This window comes from Manis pentadactyla, chromosome 6, assembly GCF_030020395.1.
Source record: "Manis pentadactyla isolate mManPen7 chromosome 6, mManPen7.hap1, whole genome shotgun sequence".
In the NCBI taxonomy this organism is placed as follows: domain Eukaryota; kingdom Metazoa; phylum Chordata; class Mammalia; order Pholidota; family Manidae; genus Manis; species Manis pentadactyla.
In genome coordinates, this window is record NC_080024.1 from 142,000,841 (window position 1) to 142,023,289 (window position 22,449).

At 37.3% G+C, this 22,449-nt stretch overlaps 1 protein-coding gene across 4 annotated transcripts in view; it reads left to right on the forward strand.

Annotated features, from left to right (window-relative positions):
* The window catches only part of WDR7 (WD repeat domain 7), a 374,749-nt gene that overhangs the window by 348,335 nt on the left and 3,965 nt on the right, over nt 1-22,449 (forward strand). For all 4 annotated transcript variants that reach the window (XM_057504212.1, XM_036918525.2, XM_036918526.2 and 1 more), the window contains one exon: nt 17,899-18,003. In XM_057504212.1, the coding sequence (XP_057360195.1) occupies nt 17,899-18,003 (105 nt within the window). The remainder of the gene's footprint in view (nt 1-17,898; nt 18,004-22,449) is intronic.

Sequence of the window (22,449 nt, forward strand, 5' to 3'; positions counted from 1 at the left end):
AGGATTAGAAATTGAGCAGAAATGTAGAGCTTATATTAAAAGGAAGAGATGTTACCTGTGCCATACACAGACCTCCTAGGGAGTGATGAAGAAGAATGCAAGTTAGAGCTCACTTCTAGGAGATGTACAGGAAAGGTTTCCCTACTGAGAACTGGTAGGTCGTGGTTAAAGTTCCTCAAGGGAAATTGAGTCCCTTTCCATGGAGACCTAATGAAAGCCTAGAAAATGTGTTCTGGGGAAAACAGCCTCATGCTGTAAGTAGCCTTTTGCATGTCCATTTCTCAGCTCTTCCAGGCAGTTACAACAAAAGCATCAGTTGTCACACAACCCACTCTTCCTGATATATCTATTTCTATATCTATACATATTTGTAAGTATTTAACAAAGTATAATCTATATGTAATAAATTCACCCACCCTAAGTGCACATGTGGTGAGTGATAGCAGATGTGTACAGGCTTGTTACCATCAAGGTGAGAGCACGGCCAGCCGCCCAAAGGCTCCCTTCTGCCACTTTGCACTCCATCCTCTCCTGGCCACCACTAATCTCTCTGTCATGGTAGTTTTGCCTCACTAAGAATTTCTTATGAGTGAAATCATCAGGATGTGTTTTTTTTAATCTGGCTTATTTCACGTAGCATCATATTTATGTCTGTCTACCTGACTCTGTTTTCAATCTGTTCCCTTACAATCTAATTCTAAATTTCTCAGTACAGAATCCTAGCTAAAAAAAAACAAACCTTTCTATACTGGAACATAAATTGTTTAGCCACATTAAATAAAGGAAATCCACCACCACTACCACCACCCAGAACAAAAAACCAAGACGATCATTGGAATAGTTATAATTTTTGGCCTTTATTTTCTATATCCTTCTATTAGTCACTGGGATTGTTCTCCCCTTTGTCTTCTCCTTCCTAAGGTGCTTTCTAGTATCTGTATTTTTAAACTGAAAGGAAAAATTGCTTTTGTTTTCAGCATTTTGTGGTTATTTCACATCTCTTGTAATAATATACTGTGCCCTGAGGTGTCTCAAATCATGACTAGAAATCAGTGGGTCAGAAAATCCTTATATGAAAAAATTAATTAAATACAACGTAAACTTATATGTGACTGTTCTATAATTTTCTTTACAGATATGAATATACTTCTAGCACAAGTTCATTACCTAAGCAATGTTTTGCTTCCTAGAAAAATATAAGCTGTGTACTGAGACTAATTATCATAAAAATATAGGACAGGAGTCAGGTATTCCCATACTCAGACTTCAGCTAGATGTTTTTCAAAAAAGTATCCAAGAATGTTTTCTACATTGTGTCTCTAAATTGAGCATTTATCTGCATCCTATACCCCATTTATTTAATTAGAAAAATAGATCAGATAGGATATAAGAAGTTATTTTATGAGCAAAAAGTATCCTAACTTTCTGAAAGATTTCTTCCCACCAATGAAATAGACTAATAGAGTGAGATAACTTGTTGGCTGTCACATTTAGCAATATAGTATTTAGAATATATAATCATGCCTTTTACAAACATGTATAAAATATCCTGTAACACTTGAGCGGCGGCAGCTGTCATCTCATTTTTTCTGGATTAAGTTTGGTCAAGAAAGAAGCTGCCTCATTTTCTAGTTGTCATTTGCCCAGGAAGTAAAAGCAAATTGTAATGAGGGAATCACAGCAGGAGAACCTGCTAACAAATGAGAGGCATATATTGACTGGCAGCCAGCATGCCGTTTCAGTGATAAATGTATTTTTATACACTGCTGTTCAAGGTCATTCACTGTTGTCCTTGAGTGTGCAGCCATCAAAAATCATGCAATTCACATTTTAAGCAGTTCTAATCAGTGCAAATATGCCTTACTTAAAAAATAAAAAAAGTCAGCCATTAATTTTATACATTATATACACCAAACGTCTTTACATTTAAGTATGGTTCTTTCTTTTTGTTGTTGAAAGCTGACCGGAAATCAAAGAAAATATAAATTTATGAGACAGTTGTGAGGTCCATTTGTGGTAGATTTATTATATAGAGTTCACAGAAGCCAAACTTGGAAGTGGACAAACCTCAGTAATTACCCCTTCTTTGCGTTGTGATGCTTCAGTTTTTAAAAAAGTGCAAAGAATTTATAATCTAAGAATTTAAAAGCAAACTATTTTCATTTTAGGACTTGTGCCATGGGCTTGAAATAGATTTTATGTTGAATACTAAAAAGACCTTTTTGCTTTTAGATCTGCACAAATGCAAAGGAAATGTTTTACTAACTTTTTGAACATGTTAGTTACACATTAATAAAGTACTCTGCAATTATTCAGAGAAAATGCTATCCATCATTTCTTATTCAGAACTGAACCACACTTACTTAAATATAAAATGACTAAAACCATGTTGGTATCCAATTTTTTAATCTTCATATATAGCAGAAGGTAGAGATGCAAATCTGATATTAAATAACTGTATTTTTAAGTTAAATTATATGGAAATACAGTTATTTAGACCAAATAATGTCTTTCATATATTTTTTAAATATTGTTGGGTTTAAAAGTCCTCACAATATGTGTTCACAATTAGCATATATTCACTGAAATTCACAAGCCCTTCCCTTCATGGTCTGTCTTCAGCCTAATTCTCTATCTACCTTATCTCTCTCTACTTCATCCTTTGCACTGTAAATCCTACTCATTCTGAAGGTTTTTTAGTGCTTCTGACAAAACATGCTCTCTTTCTTCTAGGGCTTTGATTATATTACACCCTCTTTTAGTCTTGCTATCCCCCACTTTACCCCAAAATGCATGCATGCACACACATCACCACCACCATACTACATAATCACTCACAATTATTACACAAAAAAAATCCCCAACATCTCCTACAGTAATCCCATGATTTAATTTCTACCTGAAGGTATATGTGTAAAGGCAGGTAAATGAGTGTCTGCCTGGCTTAGGATTTTGGGTGAATCCAGTGTCTAGGGGTTCAAGAAAGGTAATGTCATACATGCTTCCACTGGCCCAGTAACACACACATATATGCATGCCCCCTATATATCTAAGGATGTTAGAACTTGTAAGTTTCTGGAATCTGCAGTAGATAATTAGGTTCCTGGTGTCTGATTTGGACCTTGAAATGCTTTTCCCCATCAGAAACTATTATATTTAGTGTTTAGGAAATTGAACTGGCACTATAAATTCTGAAACATTAAGAATTCCATAGGCTTTTAAAAGTGACCTAGAAGTCTAACTGCTGTTTGTGGCATTGTTTCAGTGGATAAATGTGTTCCAAGTTCCAAACAGCTGAATTACAAACAAACATTAGGACCTCCTGTTTAATGACTGCCTATGTGGAAACACCACAACATCCTGCATGTAAAGTGTTGCAGGCATGTGATCATAAAAAATTACCAGATTGCATATGGAATAGCATGAAGGGTCTGTCATGAGTATACAGAACTATAAATAGGATGATTTATTTCTTATATTTAATATAAAATTATCAAGAAGTTAAAAAACACAGTTGTTATAATACTGATCTTTTTGAACCTTGAATGTATCATTGCTCCGACTCTGGGCTCTCTTTCATATGACATTGGGGCCTGCCTTTTTCATATGTTAAACAGGAAGTATGAACCAGAATTCTCATTAAATTTTAAACTATCCAAAGATCCAGTAATGGTATTTTCTGTTCTGTATTAACTTACACTTCAGTGTGAAATTTGCAGTGGTTTTAAGGTTTATTCATTGTTTGCCTCATAGTTTAAGTTCATTGTTAAAGCAGTTATAAACTCTGACACCTGAATAACCATAAATTTTAAATCTGTAAGTGCAAATAGTTTATTGCCTGCCACAGCAGGCAATCTTAATGTATAATGCTATATCTAAATGTTAATCTCACTTGACCGTTAAATGAAAATGTTTACCATAAAGCTGATTATAATATTATAAAAAATGTTTCCTCAGCTATAGTATTTCCTTTTGAAGAGGACCTCCCCTTTAAACGAGCACACCTGCCTTTTATTTTTACAGAAACAGTGAGTCTGTATCATTTCCAAGCTTTACAAGCAACTAAATTCATGGTAAATAATGTTCCTTTGTTAAATAGTTTTTTTTAAGCAGAAGCAAATTTGGGGGTAGCATGAACTTCCCACGGGATATCACGATTTTATTTTAACACTTAAAATTATCTGACAACTGTGTTTCTCAGTTCTGGACAAAATACTCTTATGAAAAAATCAGATAGTGCAGAGGAACACCAAGTCATTCCTACTAGGAAGAACTGATCAACTTTATGATTTCAAAGACAAATTAATAGAAACTGTGGAAGGATATATGCCACGTGATTCATGGTGTTTCTTCTAAGGCTTGGAGTTTGATGAGTAAGAATAGTTGGGTTACCACTTTTATTATAAGTACTTAAAATGGTGAGATTATATGTAATTTTTGCTTTCCTTTTTTTGTGTTATTCTCTATACTTACAAAACCCTCCAAAATAAAAAACATGCTTCTCTTACAAATCATTTTTGCTAATGCAAAGTTCATAACATAGAACCTATTAAGCTTCGGAAATGTGCCCAAACTGCCTTCTTTACACACTTCCTCTAAAAGGAAGACATATTAAATGGAAGGCTGTTGCTTGAGTTTTATATGCTTTGCTCAAAAGTGACTAAAATCAGTACACACAGTATGATTTTAATAGTATCTAGTAAGGCACAGGATGTTATTTTAAGGCACACTCTGTATGCAATTATAAGCAGTTACTAACAAAGTGCATTCAACTTATCAACAAACAAAAAAGCTTCAAAGGTTTCAAAAGTTTGCTTGAGAAGAACATAAATTAAAACATCAAAACAGTTTGTTTCCCTTAAGGACTGTAATTGTTTGGATAGCTTTTCAGTGCTAGGGCACGCAACAAGTGGGCTAGTGTTATTGATTTTCACCCTGTGTTACCAAAACATTCTTTGCTGACAAATATTAATTGCTTATTAAGTGCTAAAGAGTATGATGGTCCAAATATTGAATTTTATAATGAACTGGACTTTTAGTTCTGCTTATCATTAGGCAATACGATTGCATTAAGGATGTGATGGTTTAAGCCAGTGTATCTCCCACTCTTAGAATATCAAATAGATATTCCTGTGACATTTAATATCAGCCATAGGATATTTAATTCATTTTGCTTTGCATTTAGGTGAATGCTTTTTAACCAAACTATAAGGAGTGCTTGTTTTAATATATATTATGGGACTATAATTAGTAGAAAAGCATCCGGTATCTTTTGCATTGATTCTAGTTTGTGAATCTAGTGAATCACTGAAATTTCTGTAGAACAAAGTTGGTGATAGTGATCGTTAATATGAGTTTTTTATAAATCATTAATTTGGTTAAAATAGTTCTCCCTTATTTATGAAAAGGATCTGTATATCAAAGTGAGCAACCAAATTCATGTGTGTGTATACACATATACACAGTATACACACTCACTCATAAATACATAAAGGTTACATTTTAAATTTTCTTTGTTGTCTTTCCTAATTTTTAACAGTGTATCTTTTTTGTCTTTTTATAATTACCTTCATAGAAGTCTTAAATGTGTTACATAATGACCTTTCTAAAATATCAAAATTCTTGATAACTAAATTTAAGCAAACTTAAAATTAGAAAGGTTAGACTTTCAGTTTTGGCAGTTGATGTGTACTGGTTGTTTGGAATTGTAAATTTAATTCTAATTCAAATCCATGTTTCTGGTCCTATAAATTTGACTTTTTAATAATTAATTTCCTGATCCCTGAATTAAATAATTACTACTTGATAAAGGATTCTTACTTAAATTCCATGTAAGTGAAATCATATGTATCTGTCTCTCTTATTTCAGTTAGCATAATATCCTCTAGGCCCATCCATATTATCACAAAAAATGACAAGATTTCATTATTTCTTATGACTGAATAATATTCCACTGTGTGTGTGTGTGTGTGTACCACATCTTTTTTTTTCCATCCATTCATCTGTTGATGAACACTTGGCTGTTATAAATAATACTGCAGGAAGCATAGGGTGAATCTATCATTTCAAATTAGTGATTTTTGTTTTCTTTAGGTAAACACCCAAAAGTGGAACTACTAGGTCATATGATATTTCTATTTGTAATTTTTTGAGGAACCTCCATGCTGTTTTCATAGTGGCTCCATCAATCAAACAAAACAGAAATAGACTCATAAATATAGAGAGCAAACTGGTGGTTGCCATGGGGGAAGGGGAAGCAGGGGAATGGGTGAAATAGGTAAAGGAGATAAAGAGGAACAGACTTCCAATTATAAAAGAAGTCTTGGGGATAAAAAGTACAGCATAGAAAATACAGTCAATAATATTGTAATATCATTGTATGGTAACAGATGATAACCACTTATGGTGAGCATTTAGTAATATACATACAATGGTCAGATCACTATGTTGTACACCTGAAACTAATATTGTATGTCAACTGTACTTGAATTTTAAAAATGGATTGTTATTTAAAAGATAAAATATTATCAAACTTCAAAACAATTTTGTTGGGTATTAACTACAGTGATCTGTCACAAAATTCTCTACCTAAGAAGTGAATTGTGCATTAGGGACAACTTGAAATCTTACACTTAAAAATATCACCTAAAAACTGAGATTTGAAATGTAAATTGTAAAATAGACCCTGCCCCTCCTTTCATGCCCACCACTTACACCAGGGGTGTCCTCTCATTTTATCCTCACCTTTTGGTCTTTTCACCTTATCTGCTCTTCATGGGCTGTCTCGACCACTTACACTCAAGTCATTTAACAAATATTCGTGGAGAAACTGCTGTGTACTAGCAGCAGTGCTGAGTGTAGGATCTATGGCTTCAGCATCGGTCTGTGTGCTAATAATTCTCAAATCTGCCTGTCCTTCCATAAACCTTTTCCTGAGCTCCAGATTCACCTTTCTAACTTTCTAGTGTAATTCTGACTGCTGCTTAAGTCCTGCAGCTTAATGGCTACATGTCCCAAACTAAGCTCATTGCGACTTCCGCTAACCTCTCCTCCGGCCCAAAAGCGTGTCTTTCTGTGACTCCTTCCGTGTCCAGGGAGCGCATCACCGCCACCTTCCCAGTTTTCCCTCTGCTTCGTCTCCACATCCAGTTCCTCATCCAGCTCCTAATTTATCCACTACATTTACCTCCCAACCAGTCCTTCTGTCCTAGCTCCTCTCCCCTCCTCCTCTGCCTCTAAACCTGGTTTGATCTGACCGCTGTCCTATTTAAAATCCAGGAAACTCCCTCTAGACTGTGAACATAAGACAGTTTACAGCCTGGCCAGAGCTGCCTTCCTGCCTCATCTGCAAGCCCTGTCTCCCCCAGCTCCCTCCGCCCCAGCACTCACGTTGGTGGAGTGACGTAGGGACGCTGCTGTTTGCCTGCACCTCCCCATGTCTTCCCTCTCACATGTTGCTTAGACTCATCTATCTGCTTAGAAGGACCTGTTGCTCCTGGCCAGCTTCTGCTCATCCTGTAAGCGCAACTCAAATACTTTCTGCGCTTTGTTCCGACATGTCCTCCCTTAAATAGAACTTAGTGCTTATTCACCTGTGTTTCCGTGGCACTTTACACACACTTCTTCTCTGCCTTGTGCTCCAATATCTAACACAGGGCCTAGAATATAATAAACTCTCAATAAACATTTTAAAGTACATTTGTATTTAAAGTATTTAATCCCATGAGGTAGGCAAAATATATGTCATCCTTTTTTTTTACAAATAAACAAATTGTGTTCCGGAAAAGCTTGTTCATTCATAAAACCAGCAAGGACAAATTTTAATCCACCAGATAAATGTAGGATAGTCTGAGAGTAAGTCAGTGTGAGGACTGACAAGTAGTGTCAGTGTTATTTTGCCACAGTAATTGCTCCAGAATATGTGCAAATGCAATGGCTATAGGCCAAAAAATCTGCATATTGTAGTATTTTACTGCTATTTTAATATTAAGAAAAATATTGAATGTTAAATCAAAATTAGGAAGGTAATTTTATATTTTTATTAACTTGGCATTGCTTGACTTAACAAAAGAAAGGGGCCATGTAACACAGAACAACATTAATTAGGTTATGTTCCAGACGAACCTCACTCTGTTTTAGTAAGTTAATGAGACATAATAAGCCACACATAAAAATGTAAAATTTCTGTATCTGTTTTATGTGTTAGTGAATATACTCTATCATCCCCCAAAATAAGTATGAGCCAAGAGATAATGGTAACATTCGCTAATGTATACATGAATTTTTAAAACTTAGGTAATACTTTAATTTTCTTTAACACTTTCAAGTGATTTCTCTTTTGGACTGCTGAAAATCTTAAATCCTTATGAGTCATGTTTTCAAAACATATAAATTCTGTAGCTGAAGTACAGTCAACATAAGACAGTTTTGTATCAGCAGGCACTGCACCAGGACAAAGGGAGGTGAGAGGGAGAAGTGGAGGGGTCTTGTCCTGCTACTACAGTAAAAAATCATAACTTTACCCCAGGTCGGAACTCAAGAAGCTGCACAGTTCCATCAGTTAATGTGAATCTGTCTGCTGCCAGCCTGCTGTATGAATGCCTGCAGTGTTTTGAGAGGGTGCTGAGATCAAACCAGACAGCTGACATTCCTAAGAACTCCCAGCAGAAATGACTGGGATTTACTTTTGTGACACAGTATTACCTTTAACAACAGTTTCTCCTGTCTTCTTTGAAAAATCGTATAACCATTTTAAATTAGTCCAATTCTTAGGAATCCTTTGAATATTTAACAACAAAATTTTCATAGTCAGAGAATATAAAAACAAAAATTTGTTAATTTTAAGACTTCTTAGTGTGTGTTTGAATAGATTTATATTAGAAATATAGGTAAAAAAAAAAAAATTAGCTTTGAGTCTACCAAAATCTGAAGAAAATATTTTCTGTAACTTTTTAAGTATAAGAGACTTAACTGTAATAAGTGTTTTATGATTACTTCATACTAGTTATGTGAATATTGATAACAACTTATTCACTATCCTTTTACTTAAAACTGAACCACATTTATCACATTTGAATTACGTCTTTACCTAGGTTTATTTTCTTATGTTATTATTGAGCTTAAGCGTCATTCCCAATATTAATATGCCTATGATTTTATTAGCCAAAAATTGGTGGTAATCATGTTTTAAAATAATTAGGAGTTTGTAATATATGGGATTTTTGATAAATGTAGTTTTCAGAGTCTGACTATAATACTGATCATTTCAAAATGCAAAGAAAGGACGTAGCAGTTACATATAATTTAATTGGGCTTTTTATAGTTACATCATCCTGAAAATATTTGGGCTAGTAACGCAAAAGAGAGGTGTGTGAGTGTGTATGTGTGTGAACGCTGGTGTGTGGTCAGCTCCTGATTATCTGCAGCAAGGGAAGGAGGGGGAATCACTTAAGCATTAATAGGTGAGACTTACAGAAAATTTATTCTTTGAATCTGAAAAGTTCCTCAGCTGAATAGAAGGGAAAAAAACTCTTAAAACCATACATGTAACTTCTTTCTAAGCCTCAGTTTTCTCATATGTAAGATGTGGATGAGAAAATAGAGCCTTTCTCACAGATAGATACTTGTCACTATCTGACACTGTATGAAACATATTTGCTTATAGGCTTATTGACTATTTTCTCCAGTAAAATATAAGTTCCATGAGAGCAGATAAAATAATAACTGGTACATGGCTGATGCCCAATAAAAATTTGATGGTTGAATGAATGGATAAAGAGAGTTGTTTTGTAGACTAAATAAAATAATGGATTTAAAAAAAACAGTACATGTATTTAACAAAGATTGCTGTTACAATGACTATAAAATTTTAAGATTAGAAAGCAACTGTTGTACTAAATGTTTATTCTCTATTTGTTCATTCATTGACCTTCCTTTTTAAAATTAATTTTGATAATTTATAATTGATATTAGTGAAAATAAAGCTTCACTATAATAAAAATCTGAAGTTTCTACTAATGCCTAAGTTACTTTAATAAAACAGTCTTTAGTAATTCTTAGTCTTTAGTAATTCTTACTATTTCTGGATAAGAATGTTATGTGTGTGTACATTTATGTTGGTGTGTAATCACCCACAAAAGAAATTTTAAAAACTATAGCTTGTATCATAAGGATTACCAATATGTAGATGTAGATAAGCTCCTTTAACTCATCATTGTCAGTTAGTTTATCCCCAAATGACATTTAAGTAACTTTCAGTACCTGGAAATGGACAATAAATGCTGCAGCTATTTTTAAGTCATAAAAAAAGTCTGTTTACTTGAGGCATTATATCTTACAATAAACAAGATAGCTTGCTTTATTATATTTACCCTTAAACCTATTTTCCATTTAGATGTTAAAAGGATACCAAATCTATTTGTGTTTTGCCCTGAATATATATTCCACTCAATAAGACAGTGATAAAAAATGACTCAATTCATTGAACAGTTCCATTACCCCTACTATTGGGAAATGCCACAACAGGTTGATTCTATAACATAGAGTTGGCATAATGTGAATAACAAGCATTGCCCCAACCCTCCAAAAAGAAAAGAAATTATAGAAATAAACAACCCATTGTCAACCCTCAAATCTCTGTTCAGAATCACTCTAGAACCACCACAGGGTAGCACGTGGGCTTCTGTGCTTAGACTGGGAGGTGGCACAGCCGGGAAGACAACCTGACCTCACGCCAGCACTAAAGCTTCAGCAGCCCATTTACCAGACACTTTCCTTTGGGGCCGTACGGCAGTTTCTGCGTTTTGTGTCCCAAGTGAGAAAAAAGCAAGGCCCCTAATCTTAATAATGATCCTTTCCTCCAGAAACGCTTATTTTGGTATCTGTAGATAGGTATTACACAGAAAGCTGATGGGAGTGTGAAAACCCTCAGGCACCCCGGGCCAGGGAGGGAACCTGCTGATGGCAGATGGGGCCGCCGTCCTCCGGCCGGGGCATCTTGGGAGCCACCACAGGCCTCCTCCCCACTCCTAGCCAGTGAAGGAGCACAGGGCAGCTTCTAATGCTTAAACATCTGTTTTAAGAGGCTTAAACTGCTGGAGCTGGGTCAAGGAAAAGCCTTTTTCCTCATCTCCCCTGCTGCAGGGGGCCAGGGGCCCTGCCTCTTCCACGTGTCTAGAGCTGCTGAGGTGAGTGAGCGCCCTCCGGGCACCAAGCCCCCACTGCCAGGCTGTGCGGTCCTTCTCTCCTCATAGGGATGGCGGGCAGGGGAGATTGCAGTGGACCAGGATGGCACCAAGATGTGAAGGGAGGCTTCAGATTCACATGAAGTTATGAGATCCATTTTATCAGTAACCACAATATGAGACACAAACTATGCTCTTTTCCATTTAGGTGTTAAAAGGATACCAAATCTGTTTGTCTTTTGCCCTGAATGTATATTCTACTCAATAAGATATTAGTGATAGGATGTAAGTATCAAGAATTGGTAAGCTGGAGAAGACAGAAAGAAATAGAACAAGCTCAACGGGCAATAACTGAGCAGGAGTACAGAATGCAAACGTGAGGACAAATGACTTTGGGAAAGCATAGAAGAGGCCTGAGACTGAGGCCTGCTGATGGATGTTTTTGTCACTGGAGGCCTCGCAAGGCATTGCAGCACAACCAGCACGCTCCTGGCCTCAGCATCCACAGCCCACCCTCCTACAGGTCTGGGAGTACGCTGAGTGTCAGCCGTCTGCATGCGAACAGCTTCACCATTGCTGCCAGCCATGATTGCGATTCTCTGATAAAATGAGGAGAGTGCTGGCCTTCCTGTACAGTGTTATGGGAAATTATGATGACATCCGGTTGCCTGGTCCAGGACTCTTTCTGATGTGAAATTCTACATTTTGAGGTGTCATTAAATAAAATGACCCTTAAGATACCACCCAACCCTAAGATGTCATGATTTGAGAGCTTAGAGAGAGTTTAAGGAAAAGCCACAGAAATTATTAAAAAGTTGGAAAATGAGACCTGAGAGGAAAGGTTATAGTCACTGAGATATTTTTTTTTAGTCCTTAAAATAAAAGATAAGTAAGTGAAAAAGGGGCAAGTTACGCTAACAATCCTCAACTCTATAAAAGGTTACCATGCTGGGATTGGTGACCCGCTGTTCTCCATGTCTGCTGAGGATAGAGCTGAGGAAGCAGGCTTACACTGTAGCATTTTGGATTTAGATTTGATATAAGGAAAAATTTCCTGACAGCATGCATTGTTAAACACAGAAAAGGGTCCCCAGGGGAGGTTTTGGAATCTCCTCTGGAGATATTTGAAAACAGAATACATTCTCGTCTGTCTGATCTGCTTTAAGGCAGCGCTGTCCACATACAAAAAAGAATGGGTGACCTTTCGGTGTTCTTGGCAATATCATTCGGCCTTAAGAGCCGACGCACAAAAAGGCTGGAGAAGGCTTACTTCATTGTGGTGATTAAATTTTGCTTGTGTCTTCTCATTGGCCATAGATGAGACTTTTTTTTTTAAACGGTGTCGTTATCATCTGCGTAAATTATTTGTTTCCTTGAACAGAATGAACCTTAAATACAGAATAAAATTTTCACAAATTGGTTGCTTCAGAGAAAAGAAAGGGGGGAGTTTTTTTATTGAACATAATTAATTCTCAACTTTTCAACTCTTTTGAAATGACTCTTTTTCATGAGTCTTTCCCTTGCCTAACAAACAAAGCTGTCAGAGCGATGTCTTTGTCTTCTCTCTGCCTTGAGCAGTTGACCCCTCTGCCAATCAGCCATGAAATCAGAGGCCTCTTCTATCGGGATGTCGGAAAGGCATGCAGAGCAGACCCTTACAGACTTGGGTGCGATCTGTAAGCAATACCAAATGTATGCTTGGGGTTTCAGGCACTGAGGTGAGCCCCCCCTGACCCTCACTTAGCATAAGAGGGGCCAGCACTGAAGAAAGGTAGGTATTTGTAGGTCTTTGGGATTACTTCTCCTTTTCTTCTTAGGGCTCATCCTCACTTCCTAGGCATCCACCACTTCCCTGATTATCTGGTCTGTCTCCAACCTATTTCCTATCTCCACACACAGATACTTCATTCAGTCTCACCCTAAACTCAGGGCATTTGCCAAGTTTGTATGTCATGAAAGCATGTTTATCCTATTTTCTCTCTTCAAGAACACATTCTAGAAAAGATGCCTCAGCTGAAAGCATAATTATATTTTTAGAAATTTCAGAGACTATGTGCAGCCAACTGGAGACATATTTTCAGCTCAGCAGACCTTTCAAGCACCCCCAAATTGCAGCCAGCTATCTTAAAGCCAGCCATGCTGCTCCCCTGGGTGGCCTAAGACCAAGGTAGCCTTCTCGCCTCTCAGCCCCTACAGACCCAAGGCTGTGAAGGCTCCATCCAGGTCCTTTCGTTTCTCAGTTTATTTTAGTAAATATTATACAAAATACATGGTCAATACTTTATAAATCTTTCCCTTGTGATGGTAATTATGATAGCAAAATTTTACCTACTTGAGGAAACCTTTTCTTCACAGTTTATATTACAAGTAGGAAAGTGTTTTGTTTGGTTGGGGGTTTTTCCTACCTTTTATAAAAGTGATGAGACCTGCAAATAAATATACAATGTTCTCTTTTATCTTATTTTCATCTCTAAAGTGGGTGTAATAAAGTCCTACTGTTTGGGTTTCAATTCTTCACTTGACACTTGGAAGATGAATATCAAGAACTCCAGGAAGAGACCAACCATTCAAAGAGCAATTCTAAAGGGAACATTCTAGGCAGTCATAGCTTCTGCTGGTCCTGACCAAATCATTTTTAGAAATTCGTGTCTCTCCTCTGTCCAACAGGGTTAATTATATTTCTTTGCAGAGCACACTGAAAGTGCCTGCTAGGAACAGTTGGGTAAGTGCAAGCGTTGCTCATTATTAATCCTGCCTCTCAGTTCCTTTCACAAGAAACCAGGGAGGGGGTGTTTAACGATTCAATTCTCTGTCTACTGCTAGGGATAATTGCTTGATTTCTTTTATTGTTCATAATACTTCTCGAATTAGATTAATTTCTTTATATTCCATTTCTATCTTTTCAAGTCAGCAATTTCTTTGAAAATATAACAAGACATGGTGCTCATTCACATATGAAAAGTAGACCGAACCTTCTTTTATTTTGATAACTGTTTTTAGAAAATGTTCTTTACAGTTTAGCATTTAAGATCCCAACCATGGTTTTGCCCCATCACAAAGCGCTTACAAGTTCGCCGTGATCCCTGCACAGCTGCATCTCTAAGGCCAGAATTGAGGTTAAACTCAGTTCAGGTGGTGTCTGCATAGCTCTCCGAAGTTCAGAGATTCTGAACAAAAGACAATGGCAACACTTCCATTACACTGACAGCTGAAGCACCTCTTAGGCTGAGATTGTAATGAACTCACCAGATGTACCAAACCATTTAAAACAGTGAGCTTCCCTGAGCTTCCACGAGTGGTACTTGCTTTCTTATAAGACACCAGGTCTGTTTGTCAGCTGACACTGCAGTCAGTGCCCCTGGGTTTTTCTTTAGGTCGGTTTTAAAGACAGCCCCATGAGGCACCTAGGAGTACCTTACTGTGTGTGTGTGCCTGTGCGTGTGAATGCTTTCTGCTCTAAAGGGCAGTCCTCCTTTGTCCAAAACAGACTTAAAAGGAACTAACAAACTAAGCTCAATGTCTAACAAGACCTCAAGAACATCAAATGAAAACAGGACAATGATTAGTGGAATGAGTAGGAAGTATTTATTCCCGGTCACATAGAATGAGCATAAATTTAGTTCTGAGCACCCTGGCAGTAAAGCAAACATGTGTTAAGATTATGTCATTATTGTTACATGATAAAAAGAAAGCAACAAAATTTATCTGGAAAGATAAACATTTCACTGGCAGAAAATTCCAAGATGAATTAATTCACAGGATCTTCTATTAGAGACACTAGATGTAATGAAGAATGTCTTCAGCTGATGCAGAAGTATTCTTCAAGTGGTTGTTTTAAATAACAGGCCTCTATAAAAAATAAAGACATAACATGAAATCTTTTGTGAAGACTTTTCTGAAGGAGCCTGTGGGTCTGATTTTCTGCCTTTATACGAGAGCTAACGTAACCTCTCAGATACAGAGAAGTACAGTCACGTTACCATTGGGCTGCTACATCCTTTGGACCTGCTGGCTTACCCCACCTGTCTGAAGCTCATTCCAGACACTGACTGAAGAGTGATACTAACCTGAAGGAGGCAGACTGAGCATTCTGTTTTGAGATTTAGGGACCCAAACTTCAGAAGGAGAATCGATCCACCTCTACACAGAGTTGGGTATGGGGGGACTTGCAAGAAGGGCCAACTTTTCTTAGAGTTTCTGGTCTGCTTATATGCATACTAGAACCTGGAGAACAGAAGAACTATTTTGCATCAGTATTTTTAATAGAAGTGTTGCATTAAATGCCATAAGAGATCAGGCAGGAAATAAGGGAGCCAGGCAGCAGGTGTTAGGTGTCCAGGCTGAAGGGGCTGCCTCTCCTTTGCCCTGGCTGATGCTGCCGCATGTGAACAAAGGCCCAAGATTTCTAGAACTTCCAGTTTTTCAGGATAGGCAAAAAATCTTGATTTTACATGATACCTGATGAATGAAAATATGGGCTCAGAAAACACTTTGCAGGCCAAACCACACATATCTACAGTCTGGTTTCATCTTAAGACTCTTCAGTTTGCAGCCTCTATTACAAAGCAAGGCCTACTAATCAACTGTCTTAATCATAAAATAGTCTCAGGTTGGCCCAGTAGAATTTCAAATTTTTAGCAGAACTGTATCTTGATTTTAAAAATCAAAGATGCTTTCCCAAAAAGCTCATTAAATTGACCACATACATGGGGACAGCCAGTTTTCCTCTCTTATTTGGCTACGTTTTTCCCCCTACCTACAATAATTTTCATTTAAGTATAGGTGGTGTTAACTTGGCTTTTTGTTATAATTATTTAGCAATAATTTAGTGCCACATATGTGGGCTAGTACCATGGATACCTACCATATCTGTTTAATAAAATGCCACAGTCTAAAATCTGTGTTTCTAGACAGCCTAGTATGCTAGTTGATGCTGATTCTGGGATATGTGATTAGGATTAAAAAAATTTTTTTTTCTTTTTGGCTTTTCATGAAGTGGTATACTCAAGTAATTGGGTTATATGATTGTTTACATTCATCTGATCATTTTTTTCCTCCAGCTTTATTGAGATATAATTGGTATATAACACTGTGTAAGTTTAAGGTGTACAACGTGATGATTTAATATACTTATATATTGCAAAATGATTACCAACATTCTGTCATGTAATTACTGTTTCTTTTTTTGTGGTGAAAACCCTTAAGATCTACTCTCTTAGCAACTTTCAAGTCCAGTCATCTTTAAGTAAGGACATTAATAATATTTATTGAAATCTGTCACACATTGTGCACACTGCTACTCATTTAATCTTCACAGAGCTCTGGGAGGCAGGTACATCAATAGGATCATCACCGTCATCTTTCCTACTTACGCACTTGGGTGCTCTACATAGCTTGCCTGCGTCCCACCTTTAGTAAGTAGTGGAGCCCAGATATAAGGAGTTCAGCTGGTCGGCCTGACTCAGAGCTGTGTTGTCGGCCAACTGAAAGCCCAGTGATGTTACCAGTACAACATTTTTCTCTCTCTCTCTGTTGAAAAACGCATTATTTTGGATCCCACAGTGCCTCACAAAAATCTAAAGACAGGAAAGAACAAAATCCAAAGGGCATTGAGGAACATGCTTGTATCCTCATCCCTCTCTCCTCCCTCCCTGCCTCATTTTAATCACTCAGATATGAATTAGAAGAGACTTACCAAAATGTATAACATCTATGGTCACATAATGACCCTGATGCTCCTACTGAGACTCAAGGTTCACAATTCCTCATCAAAAAATAACTGATGGACACAAACCTTCCTGGTATTGTCTTAGTTCAAGGGAACACATTTCCCTGTTCCATTCTAGACAAAGGAGGAGACCAACCTACAGTTTGTAAGCAGACTAAATACTGGCTGATGGAGTAGAGGTATGGTCTTTAAGAGTTGAGTGTAGGGACATTAATACAATATTCTAATTTGCCTAGTACTACACTGTTTTCAATAACTATTAATAGTTGGGTGTAAATTTTTATTAGTAAAGAACTTTTACCACAGACCTAGTCTAAAATACAAATCCCTTTTTAAAATTTATGGTTAAATCAATGATAGCTATTTGGCAAAGGCTGAAAATTATCCCTGTTAACTTATTTTTAATAGTATTTGATTTATATGTGTGCTCAAGCCTCCAACCCACGCAAGTATGTATTTGTACTAATTGCAGCCACATGCATTTAAACAGTGTTACTGGTGGGAAATGGAGCATAAAACACAAAAAATGTATAATTATTAAGGGACTGAAGTTACAGTTTTTAACTCCCTCCAGAACAGGGATGTTATGATACAGCATTGATTGTTTTACATTTCAGATGAGTGAGGTTCCTGGGTAGATTTGGCCATCATTTTCTTGCCTTCCTAATTAATTGTCAAATTCTTCCCTCTAATGGCCATAAATGAATTAACACATAGGCTTGCCCATTAATATGTGCTTTTCCTCTGGACTCATGCTGTCCTCCCACCTCGGAGACAGGTTAGCTCCTCAGAACAAAATGGAAATCTTTGGATGCCTCAGTGAGAGAACTTTGGTTGCTTTCCCTATTTTTCTAACCCGATACTGTAAATAGAGCACATAACAGTATCTAATATCCATGACATGACTTGTTCAGCACTGACTGCATTGGCATGTGTGTGTATTCATCCTGTGGATGCGTATCATAATGACTCTGAATTTTATTGTAGACAATCCATGGACACAAGGGACCAATCACTGCAGTGGCCTTTGCTCCTGATGGACGATATCTTGCCACCTACTCAAATACTGACAGCCACATTTCTTTCTGGCAGGTAAGTGTAGATGCCATAGTGTCTTGAAGCATACCGCATGATCTGCCTTTGGTAGAAAAGGCTTCCTGTTGCACCTACCTGCCTGCCTACCTGCCCACCTTCCCTTCTAGCAACAAATATCAAGTATTCATTGCTGCCTGCCTATGCGCCGGATGCCAGTGTGCAGGGTACACCAAGACAATACTCAGCAATCCAAAAAGAGGGGGCTCTCACAGAGTTCCCAGTCTGAGGGAGACACAGGTAAATAAGCAAGCAGCTGTAGTCCAGAAGGGAGTCGGCGAACAAGGTTGTGGGATAGCTTCACCAAGGAAGTGACATCTGAGCTGAGAGGTGATGGTGCCGAGGAGGGACCAGGCATGAAGAGTAGGGCTGAGATGCCGCAGTGCAGAGCTGAGCAAGGCCATGCAGTGCGTGAGGGCCTGGCCTGGAAGAACCCGGCAGGGGTAGCGCCAGGCCAGTAGCTTACATGCACTATTCTGACACATCTACAGGACCTAAGGCGTGGGGAAAAGACAGCCTGATAGTAACTGTGTCCCAGTTATACTCTTCATTTCTGTTTGCATTCTGAATTTCCCACATAATGCTCTCCATTCCTAAACTGTCAGGAAACTTTTTAAAATCCCAGTGTCATTGACTGGCAGTTCATGAGAATGCTTATGTTTAATTCTGATTAAAATGAGTATGAACTTTGAGCATCTAATGTTTACAGTAGAATTTGTTTCATCCGTAGTGATTAATCTCCATCCCATCTTCTTTTTAATTACCTTACTCCCGATAATTACCAAAAAATTAAACATTAGCAACTCCCCCCCAAAAAAGTTAATTTAAAATTTTGTTACATTTACTTTCCTAGGATGCAAATATGTTTTATGAATTTCAAGTAATTGCTTTGAAAGCTAAAAAATTTAAATAAGACTTCAGCCCAACTTGATGATGATTTTTTTAAATCAATAGCTAATAAAACGTAAAAAAAATACAATAAATTGCTTAATTAACAACATGCTATTCAAGCATGACAATTTTCAGATCAGTCCCAGACTTTTTTCTACTCTTCATCTAATTCAGTTTTTCCAGTTTATTTTCTCATTATCCTTTCTTCCAGAGTATATCTGAAGCATCTTCATTAGCTCATATTAAACTCTTTTCCTGAGAGAGTTCAGCCATCTTCACTTTTCCCAGCGGTAACCACAGACCTCGTATTTTACCACCCCCCTGAAGTCCCACAGCAAGCCCTTCAGGTGTCCATAAAGTGGCCTCTTGCGATGGTTCTTTAGAGAGCTTCTCTGCCACCGTTTTTTCCTGCCCTTGCCGTATGCTATGGTCTCTGTTACACCAACTCTGCTTTGACACAGATTTTCCCATATTTCTGCTCTTGAAATCCAGGAGGAGTGTTTAGGGCAAGCTCCACACTCATTCGGTATTTATTCGGTGTCCAGGTGTGAGGTGCCAGTGTGTGCTTTAGGGACTGAAGTCAAGTCACAGGCCCCTGCTCTCAAGGAGCTTGTTTCTGTCCATGCTTTCCTCTTTGGAAAACAAGTCTCTTTTTGTCCAACTTTACTTCCTCAGAAATGTAATTCCTTATGTGACGGAGTACCTCTAAATTAGTCAGATTTGAAACTTTCCCCAGAATTTCCATGTGATAAGCCTCTTTCCCCTTATCTACATGTTTGGGGTTCTGTTCGGTTGTGTTCATCCGTTCCTTGAATGTTGTTCCGGTTTTACCAAAGTGTCCGCCCAGCGCATTGATGGAATCATGGTTAGCAGCCTTTCTTACCTTAGAGGTCAGGGTCATTCATCAGGTGCTACCTCTGACATAACTATTTTCATCCCCCACTCCTCCTCCTCAGGCCCCTGCTCTGGCCTCCGGGCTTTGCCAGGTACACTGAGCCCATGGGCCTGTACGTGCAGCTTGGCCCTGGCCTCCTTATCTGCGCGCTCCTCTGCTGCAGGGTTGGCCTGGGCTGTCTGCTCGTGTGGGTGGGTGTTCAGAGGACTGAGCACCAGAGCAACTCAGGCAACACCCGAGTCTTTCTTGCCTCTAAACCCAATGTCAGAATTTAAAATGCGACCCATTCCTTACATGCTCAAATTATACCCAGCTTGGTGTTGAAATTTAGGTGGAAGGCACAAAAACACTTCAGCTTTGTTAAGAAAAATACAATAAAATGTCTTCCAGAAGGATAGTGGGTTTTTATTTGAATTAAAGAATCCGGAAAGCAGTGTTGGATCTAACACACTCTGCCCAAATGGGCTTTGTTGATTTATTTAGATACATATTGTTTAGTTCTAATTGTGTATGGTAATACTTTTATATTATTCCAGGAAATGTACTATATTTTGAAAACTTAATGAAGTCTTATTAATACAGAACCTTACAAAAGCTATCAGCTATTAAAACCTTTGCTGAGAAATGAGTGTTAATGAGAAATATTGGTTGGATAATTACTCAAGTGAGACTTAGTAAAAGGTTTGCATGCAGCATCACTTACACTGGGAATTGCATTAAAACACTTCCTATTTTGATGAATTACATTTGTATGTGTTTCTGTGTTTAGAAAATAATCTTTGCAGAACTGGTTTCATGAAACATTATTTTTAAAAAGGAGGAAAAAGCCAAAGTTATGTTTTAGTTAGTTTATATCCTCAGGTGTTGAGTGATGCCATTTGGCAGTCTTTCAAGCCCTTTGATTCTCCAACAACATATTCCTACAATTTGAATATCACACCTTAGTGTATCCAGTGGTATTTGAGCAATGGGAGTTTAGTGATGAAATGCAACCATAACTCTCACCTAATTTTACCATTAGATCCCAACAAATAAGTATCCTCTTTCAGAAATGCTAATTATAAATTAGATGGATATTGGTTTCACTTATTTTTATTTATCCCATCAAACTATTAGTATAATAGTAAATAATAATAAATAGTATAATACTATTCAGCCATTTAAAAATAATGACGTAAATCTATAGTCATTAACATAAAAAGATTGTCCTCAACACCTTGTTGAGTAAAGAAAGTAGACTGTGAAATGCCTTTTAATATGAGCTTATTTACATAAAATTACTTAATGCTGCTTCTCTTTATGTGTATATATACTGGGAAGTCTGGAAAGATACTTACCAAAATGTTGGTGATTGTCTCTGGGGAGTGAGATTTCAGGGGATTTTCTGCTGTCTTTTTTATATTTCTCTTTATTATTTGAACTTTCTACAATGAGTATTTATCATCTTTGTAATCAATAAAAATTTTAATCTTAACAAATAGCATAATTCCACATCATTTTCATTGATTCAGGATTTAAATTGCCTTTACTTATTTGCAGCCAATCACTGGTCAAGAAAACATTAACACTGAATAACAGAATGGTTAATTGTTCTGGTAAGAGTTCTTTGGTCAAGTGTGTTGGAAAAATCAATGCTTACCCTTCAGATGCCTTCTCCAGTTTGATGAGGTTGGGAAGGGATGGTCTGAGAGCAAAAAATTATAGTTAACATAGGGTCTGTATCATTCTGAGTGTGTGCAACTATAATAGTTAATATCCCTCACCGAATTTCGGATAGCCCTGTCCTGAGGCAGGCAGGCTTTTTGACCCTACCAAAGGCATTTATCAATCAAATTTTTAAATGATACATCAGTCATTCAAAGGGTAGCTCAGCTTGTAAGGGGAACCCAGGTAGAATAATGGTCTTTTTGGGGGAAATCTCTCCATCAGTAACGTTCTGGTAAGATATTCTCTTCCCATCCCATTTAGCCCTCAACCCATTTTTTGGATGTGGCTAAATTTGAGGGAAAGAATTAAAAATAAGGAAGTGTCTGAGCATATTGGATATACTTAGTACTTTGAGCCACCATCAGAAATCAAGCTTCATACATAATTTCATAGACAATTCATAAAGAATAAAGAATACTTTGTAGTTACTTGTCAACTGAGAAATTAGATTTTTTAAAAGCACAGTTTTTCTGTTGATGCCAGTAAATTTTAACCAGCAATTTCTGCATCATTTGGATCTGCTCTGTATGAGGACTAAATTATTATGTACTGTTACTTTTTGTATAAGTGAAGACTATCAGATCAAGCTCACCGTCATTATTTCTATTTAAACTAAACTGGGAACCTCCATAAAGCAATAAGGCACTGATTTTTATCTTTCATGGAGTTTTGGAGAAAAAGAGGGAAGGAAGCAAGGAAAGACACTCTGGAGAATGACCGGCTTTAAATGTTAAGTGAATTTTAGTAGAAAGAGTTAATGATAACCATACATTTGGTTTTAAAATGTGACCTCGTACACTAGTGATTTTTTTTCACCTCTGTGTTGTGTTTGGCACTATTATTAATGCAGGAAAATCAGTAACATTAGTCATCTTAAAAGGGTTATTACTCAAGATGATTTAAATTGTGGAAATGTCAGTGGAGCCTGCACACATCCCGCTAGAGATGCCATG